Source organism: Podarcis tiliguerta (genome assembly GCF_965153285.1).
Source record: "Podarcis tiliguerta genome assembly, chromosome: 12".
In the NCBI taxonomy this organism is placed as follows: domain Eukaryota; kingdom Metazoa; phylum Chordata; class Lepidosauria; order Squamata; family Lacertidae; genus Podarcis; species Podarcis tiliguerta.
The window spans coordinates 42,886,400-42,900,181 of record NC_139545.1 but is presented as its reverse complement, the minus strand read 5'-3'; the positions used below and the strand labels follow the sequence as shown (position 1 = coordinate 42,900,181).

The following is a 13,782-nucleotide window of genomic DNA, read 5'->3' as shown; positions in this document are numbered from 1 at the left end:
TCTTTTAATGGCTAAGACAATTATTATCTTGGGGTTTCAGTATCTAACCTGTTACTCAGCATTTAACCCTTCCATTTGTGATACTTTGCTTCCAATTTTTATTTCATTTATTTGCCAAAGGTGGGGTTGGATTGCACCCTTAATCATGTGCTCAACCTGTGTAAAAATTCTGAAGGCAAATACTTCCTCCATTGGCACGCAAGCTTTCTGTCACTATGCTCCTAGTTATGGATCCCCTCTTAAAACACACACACCCCTACTAAAATTAATTTGAATAGCAACCCATTAAGTGTGCAAAGCCACATTTTTATTCTTCTTCTAGGTTTGTTCATGCACTCTGCTGCAATCTGACCATGTGCATCTGTTTGTGCCAGAGAGGAGGTAGCTCTGAGGATGAATATTTGTTCTTCCTTTGACTGTGTTTTCACTGGGTCACTTCAGATCAGGAGCATCCATCAGCTCTTCCACACCATGGACCCATCACATGTAGCACTCATGTGATAAAATGGAGGGGATGTAAAAATTCAGTTTCTAGTCCTCATGGTGTATGCAAAATATATTTAGAATACGGGCCTCTGCATTGGGGGGTTATATATCCTCGTCCCACAAGCTCCATGGCACCAGAGCAAAGGCTCATCAAGTCAAGCATGCTTCTCCCAGAGACCAATGAGAATCCCATGGGAAGCCCACAAGTAGCACATGACTGCAATAACACTCTCCTGCTCATGGTTCCCAGCAGTCGGAGCATCCTCTCTCTGATCCCGGATTTAATATATAACAATCATGTAGCTGTTGGTGGCCATGAATTTGTTTAATTCCCCCTTTAAAGCCATCCAGGCTCGTGGCCACCAGTACAGCTTGCAATTCCCTCCATTAACTATGGCATAGGACAACGTATTTTCAGTCTCTCAACATTTATCTACATTGGATGACCCAAGGACATAGTAACATGATGGGCCAGCCACTTGTTCATGCCATGCCCAATTTTACACACCTCTTTCATGCACCCCTTACTCATCTTTTCTCTAAGCTGCAAAGCCCCAGATGTTTCTCCATCCCTTTGATGATTTCGGTGGCCCTTTCCCAGCTCCATTATATCCTTGTTGAGGTGTGGCAACCAGAACGGCAGTATTCCCAGTGTGGCTGCACTGTAGACTTGTGACAATATTGGCATTTGATCTTCTTGACCCCTTTCCTAATGGGGCCCGACGTGGAATTTGCCTAACCCTTGCCAGCTCTGCAGGCTCCCTTCTATTCACACTGAAGGAACCAGTCCAAAGCTCTATGCTGGAGTATGTTCAATGGTCCAATGTTCCACATCTCATTTCTTGGATTAAAATAGATCTCAGGGGGCTGGACTAGAAAAAAAGCTTTCCCAAGATCCCGGAAAGCTACTGTCAGTCAGAACCAAGGTAGATAAGACTAGTGGTCTAATCTAAGAGCTCCCATTTATTTATTAATGAATGAATGAATGAATGAATGAATGATATGTTTTACTTCCAGAGTTGTCAAAGTGTGCAGTGCGACTCCATGTATGATCTGCTGCTGCCAGTGGCCAGAAGATGGTCAATTCATCCTAAAAGTGCCCTTGTATGGAAGGGCCATAGCTCAGTGGTGGGACATCTGCTTTGGACACAGGAGGTCCTAGATTCAGGCCACAGCATCTCCAGGCAGAACTGGGGATGTTCACTGTCTGAAACCCTAGGCCAGGGGTCTGCAACCTTTAAGACAAAAAGAGCCACTTGGACCCGTTTCCAAAGGAAAAAAAACTGGGATCCGCAAAACTCGTCATTATAAAAATAACTTTTTTGTCACTTTTTATTATTATTTCTTTCTTTGGCCCCTCAGAATTTCTCCTCCTCATAGAAATAAACGTTAAATTAACAAGTTACCTTTTTGTGTGTGTGTGTTCTTCACTCCCCTTCAAAACAGTGACCAGCGTACATGCCCCCTTTCAATGCAGTGACCAGCATACATGCCCCTTACAATGTAGCGGGCGGGCGGGAAGGTGACGTCGGGATGGTGTGTGACTAATGCACGCACCGCCCCCATGCGATGTCACAGCCAGTACAGCGCCCGCCACAGTGGGGAGTGTCGGGGCGCACAATGCGCCTCCTCCCCTCGCTAGTATCCGCCCCGGAGCCGCGGCAAACGTGTAAAAGAGCCACATGCGGCTCCGGAGCCGCGGGTTGCAGACCCCTGCCCTAGACTGTACTGAGCTTGATGAACTGTTGGCCTGACTTGGTACAAGGCACCTACCTTCCCATGCAACTTCCCTCTGTGTTTGAGACTCTGAGCAGAACCATTTTGCAGCTGCTGAAATAAGGAGCTTCATAGTTCCTGGGCTTTGGCTCACTGCCTGGGGCAAGCAGGCAGACAGGTCTTGTTAAGTCCCTCTTGCTGTTCTTCCCCTGCCCCTATCTGGATGGAGCAGCTGTCAAACCCTAAGCTCACTGGTGAGCGAGACTGAAAGCCGGCAAGAGTATGGAGGTAAGGAGAAGAAAAGGGCAGCACTCCTGCTGAAAGTTATTTTAGCAAGCTTTTCCCTCAGTTATTCAGTGCAGCAATGGGAGACACATCTCTGTGCGCAATGTTCTCTGCTTACTCATCGGTTAGGCAGATGAGTGGTGGGTCAGCAGGGAAGCAAATGTAGAAAAAGTTGAGAAGTGGGGGGTCCATTTAAGCACACTTGCAAAACATTATCTGTAGTGGAAGATAAGTGCCATCAAAATAGATGGGATTTGTGTCTGCTTAATGGGCTTATCATGGGAGCACATGAGATCCCTTGCGCCTGCATGATAAACCCATTAAGCAAAAGTAAATCCCATTTCAAACTTGTTAAGTGCACAATTTGCTTAGTACACATACTAAACAACACACTTCCTATATTGTTGCTTCCTGGCCTCTGAAGGAAATTGACATAGCAAAAAGATGCTATGCCATTAATGAATAAAACACTTAACATCAAAATCAGGGTCTCTGCCCCAATAAGCTTACAATCCAAAATTCAGACCAGGAGAGACAAGAGGATGGATGCAAGAAGAGACAGAGTCAGAATGCAGAGTCACACGCACTTAGGTTTAGCTATCAGTGGTGCTGCCAGGGTAGGACTTTGGGGCCAAAGACCAGGGCCTCCAACTCAGTGGGTCAGGCAGGATAATACCTAAGCACAATAGAACTGGCTGGCTTGCCAACTTTTGAAATGAGAGAACCAACACACATTGCCACCCAGAGAAGAGTTGGAAGACCATTAAGCCCAGAGCCCAAACTGTGACAGTGGAAATGGTGTGATTAGCTAAGGAGCGTAGGAAGAGGAGTTTTTGCAGAGGTCCAGGGGTAAGGCATCGCAGGCCCAGGAGGTGAATGTGACCTTCCATACCTCTCTGTCTGGCCCGCTGGACTCTCCCCAGGCACCACCCCTTCACTAGCTCTGCACTTTGCCCCCCCCCCAGGTGGTTTTGCCTGGCTGGAAAGTGTCCTTTAACTCTGATGATGCCTCTTGCCTGCCTTGGATGGAGGATACAGAGCGACATGTGTAGAAACTAGTCTCCTGGGCAATGGAGCCTCCAGGGCTGTGTATAGAATCATAGAATTGTAGAGTTGGAAGGGACCACAAGGGTCATCTGGTCCAACCCCTTGCAATGTGGGGCTCGAATCCACAACCCTGAGATTAAAAGCCTCATGTTTATAGAGATGGGGATGAAGAAGATTCCCCAGTTCTGGTATAGGGATGGAGTGGGATTTTTTAAAAAAGGTAAAGGACCCCTAACAGTTGAGTCCAGTCGTGAATAACTCTGGGGTTGTGGTGCTCATCTCGCTTTACTGGCCGAGGGAGCCAACATTTGTCCACAGACAGTTTTTCCAGGTCATGTGGCCACCATGACTATGCCACTTCTGGCGAAACCAGAGCAGTGCACAGAAATGCCATTTACCTTCCCACTGGAGTGGTACCTATTTATCTACTTGCACTTTTTGGCATGCTTTCGAATTGCTAGGTTGGCAGGAGCTGGGACCAAACAACAGGAGCTCACCCCATCGCGGGGAATCAAACCGCCGAACTTTTGTTTGGCAAGCCCAAGAGGCTCAGTGGTTTAGACCACAGCGCCACCCATGTCCCTTTGAGTGGGATAGGCAAGTCCATATTAAATAAACACATAATATAAAAGGTGACTGCCAAGATTTGAAGGGAGAGGGAGAGAAACTGCCTGAAGAATGAATATTTTCTGAACCTGGCAGGGAAGGCAATGAATAAACTGGTGCCACCTGCTGCCAACCCACCCAGACCAAAACGTAATGGTGCTCCACATCCCAGTGAAATCTACATAGCAAATCCAGCAGCAGCAGTTGCTACCATTAGCCGCTTCAGCTAGATAGATGCCATTTGAAGCAGCGCCTCATCCCATTCCCATAATATTCCCAAGGGAGCGCCTCGGTTGCAGAATTTGCACGAAGACACACAGGACACCTGTTTGCAACACTGTTTGTTAACTAAAAGGAAACGCTGTTGCATGCGCCCCCGCTGAGCTCAAGCATTTCAAGCCTGGGAAAGTGTTTTTATAAGCCCCACTAACAATGTAACACAGAACGTCTGGGGAAGAAATCTTCATTTTTATTATATGTGCATTGAATACTAGCCACTATAGGACTGGGAACGGGTGTTTAGTTTGGGTGTTGTTTGGAGCAGAATCCCTTTTTTATGCAACTTACCTGCCAAAGCGTTAAAGCGGGACATTTACACTTTTTTAAAAGAAAAAAACACCGAGGAACCGACAGCGAGCCCAGGGCCTTAAAGGGCCAGCAGCGGCAGTCGCCTTCCCACCCCGGTGCGAAAGCCGCTCCACCTTAAGCGAGCCTGCTGGGTCGGGGTCCCCGTTCCCCGCCCGGAGCCCTCGTGATAGGTAGCTCGGACAGGCGAGGCGGGGCCTGGCATCCTCCTCTATAAATATCCCTGAGAGCGCGGCCACCGGATTGGCGCTGCTGGAGCTGGAGCGAGCGAGAAGTTGTGCCAAAGGGACTGGCGGGGCTGCTGCTGCCGCCGCCACTGCCACTCCGCGAGCCTCTCTCTCTTTCTCAGGTGGCAGCGCTTCTTCGGGAGCGAGCGAGCGAGCGCTGCAAGTCTCCCGCAGCTGCTCAGGGATCGGGAAGGCGACTCGCTGGGCGCAGGGGGACCGGCGATCTCCCGGGAAGCGCGGAGAGCGCGCTGAACGCCGCCGCAGCTTTCGGGGCTCCTCAGCCATCTTGACACTGCACGGCTGGGGGAAAGTTGCGGGAAGCGAGCAGCAGCAGCCGAGCCAGTCCTCGCGACAAAGCCGAGCCGGGAAGAGATGAACGCGAGACGGCGGGAAGCGGACTGAGCCGAGAAGGGAAGAAGCAGGAGGCGCCCCAAAGCGGCGGGGGATCCCCCGAGCCGCCGCTTCTGCCGGGCCAGAGGGCGCACTTGCTTCGCGGGAAGGAGGCGGCGAGGCGAGCTGGAGCTTGGAGAGGTGGCGCCCGGAGCAGCGGCGGCGGAGGAGATCGGCTTGGCAGCGGCAGCAGCAGCAGCAGGAGGACCGGCGTGGCTGGCTAGTTCGGCGCCCGAGGAGTCTGCCTGGACGCGCTGCCGCCACCGCCGCCGCTCCGGGCCGAGCATGGAGCGCAGTTACCTGTTGGCCGTGGCTTTCCTCCCGCTCTTGCTGCCGGCTTGGTGGCCGGGGCTGCCGCGCTCTAGCTGCGCCGCTTCTGCTGCCGCGGCTGCAGCCGCCGCCGCAGCCGCCTCGTCGTCGTCCTCTTCGGCGTCTTCATCGTCCGCGTCGGCGTCGTCGGCCAAGGAGCTGTCTTGCCAGGAGATCACGGTGCCCCTGTGCAAAGGCATCGGCTACAACTACACGTACATGCCCAACCAGTTCAACCACGACACGCAGGACGAGGCGGGGCTGGAGGTGCACCAGTTCTGGCCCCTGGTGGAGATCCAGTGCTCGGCGGACCTGCGCTTCTTCCTGTGCAGCATGTACACGCCCATCTGCCTGGACGACTACAAGAAGCCGCTGCCGCCGTGCCGCAGCGTGTGCGAGCGGGCCAAGGCCGGCTGCGCGCCCCTCATGCGCCAGTACGGCTTCGCCTGGCCCGACCGCATGCGCTGCGACCGCCTGCCCGAGCAGGGCAACCAGGACACGCTCTGCATGGACTACAACCGCACCGAGCTCGCCACCGCCGCGCCGCCGCCCCCGCAGCCCAAGCCGCCGCACCGCAAGCCCGCCGGCGGCGGCGCCAGGATCCCCGGCGCAGCCGTCCCTCCGCCGCCGCTGCCGCCGCCCGCCGAGCCGCCCCTGCGCAAGGCCCGGCCTCCGGCGCCCTGCGAGCCGGGCTGCCAGTGCCGCGCGCCCATGGTCTCCGTGTCCAGCGAGCGCCACCCGCTCTACAACCGCGTCAAGACCGGCCAGATCGCCAACTGCGCGCTGCCCTGCCACAACCCCTACTTCAGCCCCGACGAGCGCGCCTTCACCGCCTTCTGGATCGGCTTGTGGTCCATCCTGTGCTTCATCTCCACTTTCGCCACCGTCTCCACCTTCCTCATCGACATGGAGCGCTTCAAGTACCCCGAGCGGCCCATCATCTTCCTGGCCGCCTGCTACCTCTTCGTCTCCTTGGGCTACCTGGTGCGCCTCGTCGCCGGCCACGAGAAAGTGGCTTGCAGCGGCGGCGCGGCGGCGGGTGCAGTGCCGGCGGGTGCCGGAGGGGGCGCTGCAGGAGCAGCCGCGGCAGTCGGAGGGCGCGGGGCGGCAGGGGGCGCTGCGGAGCTGCAGCCGGAACTAGCCGTGGCGGAGCACGTGCGCTATGAGAGCACTGGCCCTGCCCTGTGCACAGTGGTCTTCCTGCTGGTGTACTTCTTTGGCATGGCCAGCTCCATCTGGTGGGTCATCCTGTCGCTCACCTGGTTCCTGGCGGCTGGCATGAAGTGGGGCAACGAAGCCATAGCGGGCTATGCGCAGTACTTCCACCTGGCCGCCTGGCTGCTGCCCAGCGTCAAGTCCATTGCCGTGCTGGCTCTCAGCTCGGTGGACGGGGACCCCGTGGCTGGCATCTGCTACGTGGGCAACCAGAGCCTGGAGAACTTGCGGGGCTTTGTGCTGGCCCCCTTGCTGATATACCTGGCCATTGGCTCCATGTTCCTGCTGGCGGGCTTCGTCTCGCTCTTCCGCATCCGCAGCGTCATCAAGCAGCAAGGGGGCCCCACCAAGACGCACAAGCTGGAGAAGCTCATGATCCGCTTGGGCCTCTTCACCGTCCTCTACACAGTCCCGGCCGCCAGCGTGGTGGCCTGCCTCTTCTACGAGCAGCACAACCGCCCCCGCTGGGAGGCCACGCACAACTGCCCTTGCCTGCGGGACCAGCAGCCTGACCAGGCCCGCCGGCCGGACTACGCGGTCTTTATGCTCAAGTACTTCATGTGCCTCGTGGTTGGCATCACGTCCGGAGTGTGGGTCTGGTCCGGGAAGACTCTGGAGTCCTGGAAGGCGCTCTGCACCCGTTGCTGCTGGGCCAGCAAGGGGACCGCCGCCGCCGTGGCGGCAGGGAGCATTGGAGTGGTTGGCGGTGGCGGAGGGGGCATGGTGACTGCCGCTGCGGTGGGGGGACTGGGGGGCGGAGCGGGGTCCATGTACAGCGACGTCAGCACCGGCTTAACGTGGAGGTCTGGCACCGCCAGCTCAGTCTCATATCCAAAACAGATGCCCTTGTCCCAGGTGTAAAAGATGGAGTTCTTGGGGACAGGTGGGGAGAGGGTGCAGCTGACTATATTCCCTGCCTCCCCTTCAGTCCCAAGCTTCCCAGTGGCCTCTCCAGGTGCAGGACGAATACAGCTGCTGGAGGCTGTCAAGTGCCAGGCCAGCTCCTCCTCAGCCCCCTTCCTACACTCCTTGTCTAGAGTCACGTGCTCCATACTTCAAGGCACCAGCCTCCCAAAGCAAAGGACTGTCCTTGGACTGGCGGGAGTCCTCTTGGTTGTTGGATGGGGTCCCCCCTGCTTTGCTTTTTCTCCTCCTTTCAAACTCAAAAGGTGACATCAAAGCAGCAGGTGTCTATGATAGGACTGCAGGGTTTGGGAAACTTTCTTTTTAAAAAACAAAATGACTTTCTTTTTTTAAAAAAAACAAAATCAAATGAACAAACTGGCAGATGCCTTAAACACATTCAAGTTGTGTCTTAATTATACACCCCAAATAAATACGGGTTTCCTATGTTAAAAGATGTATTTATATAATTATTTGGTACCTTGTACAAAATGTGTAAGATATGTATATAACCCAAATGCTTTACAGTCTGTAAATTTTTTTTGTAAAAAGAAAAAAGTTTAGAGGCTTACCACCAACTGCTCCCTCTTAAGAGCAAATATTTGAGTATTCTATTTTGTCAATAAAATAATGATAAATGATCTGTTTGGGAGGGGAAACATCCCCCTATCAATGCCCTGATTATTCCTGTGGGTTGACTCTGGAGTAAGTGTGAAATTTTGCATATCATCTAAGAGCAGAGTTGACTAGGAAAAAACCATGGGAGGCTTAAAGGGGTCTAGGGTTTGCACCTTCAAGATTTAAATGGGCTTGTCTAAGTCAGGGTTGGAGAATCAGTGGCAGCCCAGATGTTGCTGTCCAACTCCCATCAGCCCCAGCCAGCCTGCTCAGGGATGATGGGAACTGGAGTCCAGCAACATCTGAAGTGTCACCGATTCCCCATCCTGTGCTTTACTAGTGTTCCTCTCAGAAAGGTATGGGAAACCTTTGGTCCTTTAGCTGTTAATGAACTACAACTCCCATCAGCCCCAGCAAGCATGCCAATGGCCAGCGTTGATGGGGGATGTAGTTCAGCAACTTCTGCTGGGCCAAAGGTTTCCCACAGACAAGGACAGGGAGCCTATGGCTTCTCCATATGCTGTTGGACTACATCTCCCATCATTCCTGACCACTGGCAATGCTGACTGGGGCTCATGGGAGTTGTAATTCAGCAACCTCTGGAGGACCCATGTTCCCTCTCCCTTAAGATTCATTGCCAACTCTGGAGCTGAGTATGATTTGACAACAGGGAGCAGCCTTGTTAACTGAAAAGTGTACATGGGTTCCCAATCTACAAGCAGTTTGCTTTCAAATAGTGCCATCTGAAATCTAAGGCAGGCTGGGAAGGGCAGCTGAGGTATTTCGCCTCAGAGCTTTGCTTTTTAAACAGCAGAAAATCCTCAGGGTGGATGCAAAACTCCACACTCACTATGGTGAGAAAAAATGAGAAAGGTAACCATTCCAGAGTGATAATCCAAACTGCTTCCTCCCAGAGACTTTTCAGGTCTCCTTTAGAGCAGATGTACTGGAGACTCGAGACCTTCCTTGTGGGCCATCATTTCTCTTGCAGCCGTTTGCTGCCCTGTCACAAGGAATATAAACAAGGGCCGGGTATTCGTCTCTCTTGGCTGCTTTGTTTTGACTTCTGCCCAATGAATGTTGCTTTAGGAATGCGAGAGACCTGCATGCTCCATTTTGCCTGTTTTTGTCCATGCTTGTTGGGGTGATCAGCACCTGCCCCTTCTGCAGGCTGAGGCAGAATTGCTAAAGCTGGTTTAGGGAAGAAAAGTAAGCTGAGAATTGTCAGAAGCATTTTTTATTTTTTTTTAGTGGGGGGAAAGCACTTAGGGATAGATATCTCCCTCCTGGGAGATGGAGACTGTCCTTGTCAAGGCTAAAGCTAATTGATTGGGGTAAGAGGCGGTGGAATTAGCAGAATGCCTGGGTTGGGGGAAGCTGAACTTTTTACCTGTCTACGCCAGTGGCTCGGAACATCTCCTTTTAAAGAGGAACTAAATGAATAGGGTTAATCTGTCAGGATCTTGGTTCCTTTTGTGATTGGGGAAAAACTTTGATCTTTTCTCTAAATGTACTGCATAGGAGTGTGTGGTGTGGCTTTCTTTTCTTTTTTCTCAAAAAAATTCCACCTCCTGCCCAGATTCTCTTGTTGCAGACCAATTGGCCACCACAGAGTCCTTCAATTAAAAAGAATGTGGGGTTTGCTTTTTCGTTGTTTTTTTTTTTTTTTTAAGGGAGACTTGTAACAGTTTGTGAACACCAGAGGAAAAGGAGAGAACAGCCTTTTAAACAGATTTTCCTAGCATTGTTAGTCAGACTGCAGGCAGTAAGGCCCACGTTTTAGAGTATTATAAAGGTGTGGGGGGGGGGGAGGTAGAGTAATCCATGAATACTCTACAGGTGGTCTTCTTACAATTGCTTCAATTTAAAGCATTTCTTTTTGCAGAGAACAAAATTCTTCTCTATAGCCACTAATTGAACCAGAGGAGAACTATTACCAACCAGACATTGTGTGTGTGTGTGTGTGTGTGTGTGTGTGTGTTAAGGGAAGTCTTCAGTGCTTGAAATTCTAGCACTACAATATTTGTTTTATAACCAACGTTTCAATACACAAAAAGCTATATTCTGCTTCATATTTGTATGCCTGTGGCTTCTGTTATATCTTCTAGAATACATGCTCAATGGATCAGGGGGCATGTCAGCAGTAAAAAAACCTCAAAAATTTAACTGTCCCAGGACTGTTTGGTGCTAGGCAGCCATTTTGCTTAAGGCCAAAATTGCAAACAGAACTGTGAAAAGGGAAGAAGGTCTACTCCATTTCCCCCCAGTGTGGTGACAATATAAGTCCCCTGACACCACTGAGTGAGAGTGTGTAGTCCTGGTATATTTTTCACATTTGCCTCCATGCTACCAGTATTTAACTCAGTTGTACTTTGAGCAGACCCATTGAAATTAACTAATGACTAATTTCAATGGGTATTCTCTGAGTAAAACTTAGATGAATGCAACCCATTATTATTTATTAAACAGGATTTATATACTACTTAGCCATCAAAACCTCTAAACGATTTACATAAAATATAGAATATACATTAAATTCACCAATAAGACCATATGCTAAAGAAAGTTAGCCTAATTTTTTCCCAAAAATAAAATGAGTTTTAAAATAAGTGTTATGAAAGACATACTTAAATTATGTGTCTGGGTAGGTTTGCTTAAAGAAGAAGGGTTTCTAGTAGGTGCCCAAAAAGGTTCAGTAAAATGATTATCCATAGGCAGGGAGTTCCAACGCCTAAGTTCTGCCACGCTGACAAATCAATTCCTTGCAAGTGCAGAACTACCATCGTTTGATGCATCATTTCTCTTTCCTTCCTTTAAAAATCCCCAAACAGGGATTTCCTCATTTGATTATTGTTCCCTGTATAAGGGAAAACTTAAGATGGGAAATTAACTTACTGTATGTGTTTTGTCCAAAGAATTTTGTTTGTTTTTTTAATTTATTTATTTTTTGGCTCCTATGTGATTTCAGCTGCTGAAGCAGAACACAACCTGCTGAGTTAAAATAGCCCAGTCAGCATTTTTAAAATTTTTTTTTTTAAAGTGAGATGGGGGTTGAGGAGTGAAGCTGTTGCTTTGACTTGTCCAAGCAGTAAGTAGCTTAGAGTGTGCATTTTCTAGCAACTAAAAGCAAATGGGGAGCAACTTGTGCTCTTTCCAAGAAACGTTGTTGTTGTTGTTGTTTAGTCGTTTAGTCATGTCCGACTCTTCGTGACCCCATGAACCAGAGCACGCCAGGCACTCCTGTCTTCCACTGCCTCCCGCAGTTTGGTCAAACTCATGCTGGTAGCTTCAAGAACACTGTCCAACCATCTCGTCCTCTGTCGTCCCCTTCTCCTTGTGCCCTCCATCTTTCCCAACACCAGGGTCTTGTCCAGGGAGTCTTCTCTTCTCATGAGGTGGTCAAAGTATTGGCGCCTCAGCTTCAGGATCTGTTCTTCCAGTGAGCACTCAGGGCTGATTTAGTTCAGAATGGATAGGTTTGATCTTCATGCAGTCCATGGGACTCTCAAGAGTCTCTCCAGTGCAATACAATGACGTACAGCAGGGGTAGCCAATGCTTGGGACTCCCAACTCCCATCAGCCCCAGCTAGTATGACTGATGGTCAAGGCTGATGGGAAGTTGTAGTCACCACTTTGGCTTACAGGCTGAAATAAGACATAGTGTATTGTAAAGTCATCCTTGGATTAAGCCCACTGAAATCTATAAACTTGACTAGCTTAAGCCCACTGACTGCAATGGGTTTACTCTGTAGTATATGATCAGTGGCTGGATGAATGCAAAAGGTACTGGAGAAACTTTGTTACTGTTGTATTCGTTGGCAGGATTGTTCTTTTCCTTATAAGCTGGAATAGTACTAAGAAATGCCATTTTTGTCTCACCACAGGTCAGTCACTTGAAATCTTAGGAGCCCCAAGGGTGGAATCATAGAGTTGTAGAGTTGGAAGGGACCCTGAGGATCATCTAGTCCAACCCCACAAAATACAGAAATATGCAGTTGTCCCATATGGGGATTGAACCTGCAACCTTGGCATTATCAGCACCATGCTCTAACCAACTGAGCTCTCCAGGCTGAACTACAGAGGGACTGTAGGTTATTTCACATTTCAACAACACGTGTTTCCACATGTGAAGTGCCCTTTACAGCTTCTTTAAATCCCCGTAATTAGTTGCAAATCTAGGTGGTGGTTGGTTGGTCCTTTAAGAAATGCTGCTTTTTCCCCAGTGAACAGATTGGGCTAAAAAGCAGTGCAAATAAAAACAAACCTGAAGGAATCTGTAGAAAGCTGTGAAAGTTCATGACCACATTGGAGAACTCCTCACAGTTAAAACAAATTGGATAAAATTATAAACACCCTACAAAGTGGATGTTTCTCAAGATCAGTCTTCCTAATTAGTCAAGTTGGTTTCTTCTTGAATTCGACTTTGAGGAAACCATGAATTTAGAAAAGTAGAGAAAACGTCCTGTGAATAGTTAGGGAGCAGTGCCACTTAGTGGCCACACAGGAAATTAACCCCAAGCAAAGTGGAACAGAAAGGTTGCTTGTGAATAACAACTTATTTGTACTAATTTAAATAGTATGCACTCTTGATAAAAAGAATGAAGGGAATTTCAAGTGAAAAAGCAATAGGACTGAGCTGGACACTTGAGAAAGATACCAGAACAGGCTTCAAATCACACACCACAGTTTCCCTTTAAACATTTCACTTCCTTTTGCTTACAGTTCTGTAATCACAACTACTAATATTAATTACCACTCTCTTCCTACCTACACACTGACCACTCTTTGATTTCTTTAGATTAGTTTTGGGGAACCTGCGGTGCTCCAGAACTCCCATTATCCCTGACCACTGGCCATTGCTGGCTGGGCATGATGGGAACTAAACCTCTGACAAGCCACAGGTTTCCCTCCCCTGGTGTAAGGAAGAGAGTTAATCAATGAACATCTAGGCAGAGAATGCCATTAGCACTTGTGACCACAGAACTTACTGTGGATTAAGTATTCTGTATTTAAAAGTTTAACATTGTGAATGCACAATCCTGTGCACTGTGTCAAAAGAAGTTTGCTCCCTTTTGTGTTTAGAGATGCGGCTGATGTGGACCCAAACACTACAATGTTTGTATTAGCAGAATGGCAAAGTTGTATGGCTTTTTAAACTAACCAATGCAGCATATGTCCACTGAGGGGACTATCAGCTATTGGATCTTTGCAGCTTGCCTTCTTTGTTTTGAGTTGGTACCCTTAACTTCCTCGAAATATAAGAATGTGCGCCCATCATTCCTTCAGTCTCAAACTCCCAAGGAACACTGTTGCTGGCAAAAGTACTGAGAGTTGGAGCATTGGTGGAGACACAGAACTCTACAGGTTTTCCGGGTAAAAAGTCCCCTGACTTCTG

At 49.6% G+C, this 13,782-nt stretch overlaps 1 protein-coding gene and 1 long non-coding RNA gene across 2 annotated transcripts in view; one reads left to right on the top strand and one right to left on the bottom strand.

The window, feature by feature from the left end:
* Window positions 1-12,991, bottom strand: part of LOC310661177 — an 860,679-nt gene extending 847,688 nt beyond the window's left edge. Inside the window, exon 1 of the long non-coding RNA XR_014503814.1 lies at window positions 11,550-12,991. This is a non-coding gene — a long non-coding RNA (uncharacterized lncRNA). The remainder of the gene's footprint in view (window positions 1-11,549) is intronic.
* Window positions 4,108-8,412, top strand: FZD8 (frizzled class receptor 8). The gene has a single exon (XM_083406365.1). It carries the CDS (start codon window positions 5,628-5,630, stop codon window positions 7,725-7,727), a length of 2,100 nt encoding a protein of 699 aa, XP_083262491.1. The 5' UTR covers window positions 4,108-5,627; the 3' UTR covers window positions 7,728-8,412.
* Window positions 12,992-13,782: the final 791 nt, after the last annotated feature.

Coding starts and splice junctions, on each gene's coding strand:
- FZD8 (XM_083406365.1), top strand. CDS start 5,628: ATGGAGCGCAGTTACCTGTTGGCCGTGGCTTTCCTCCCGCTCTTGCTG.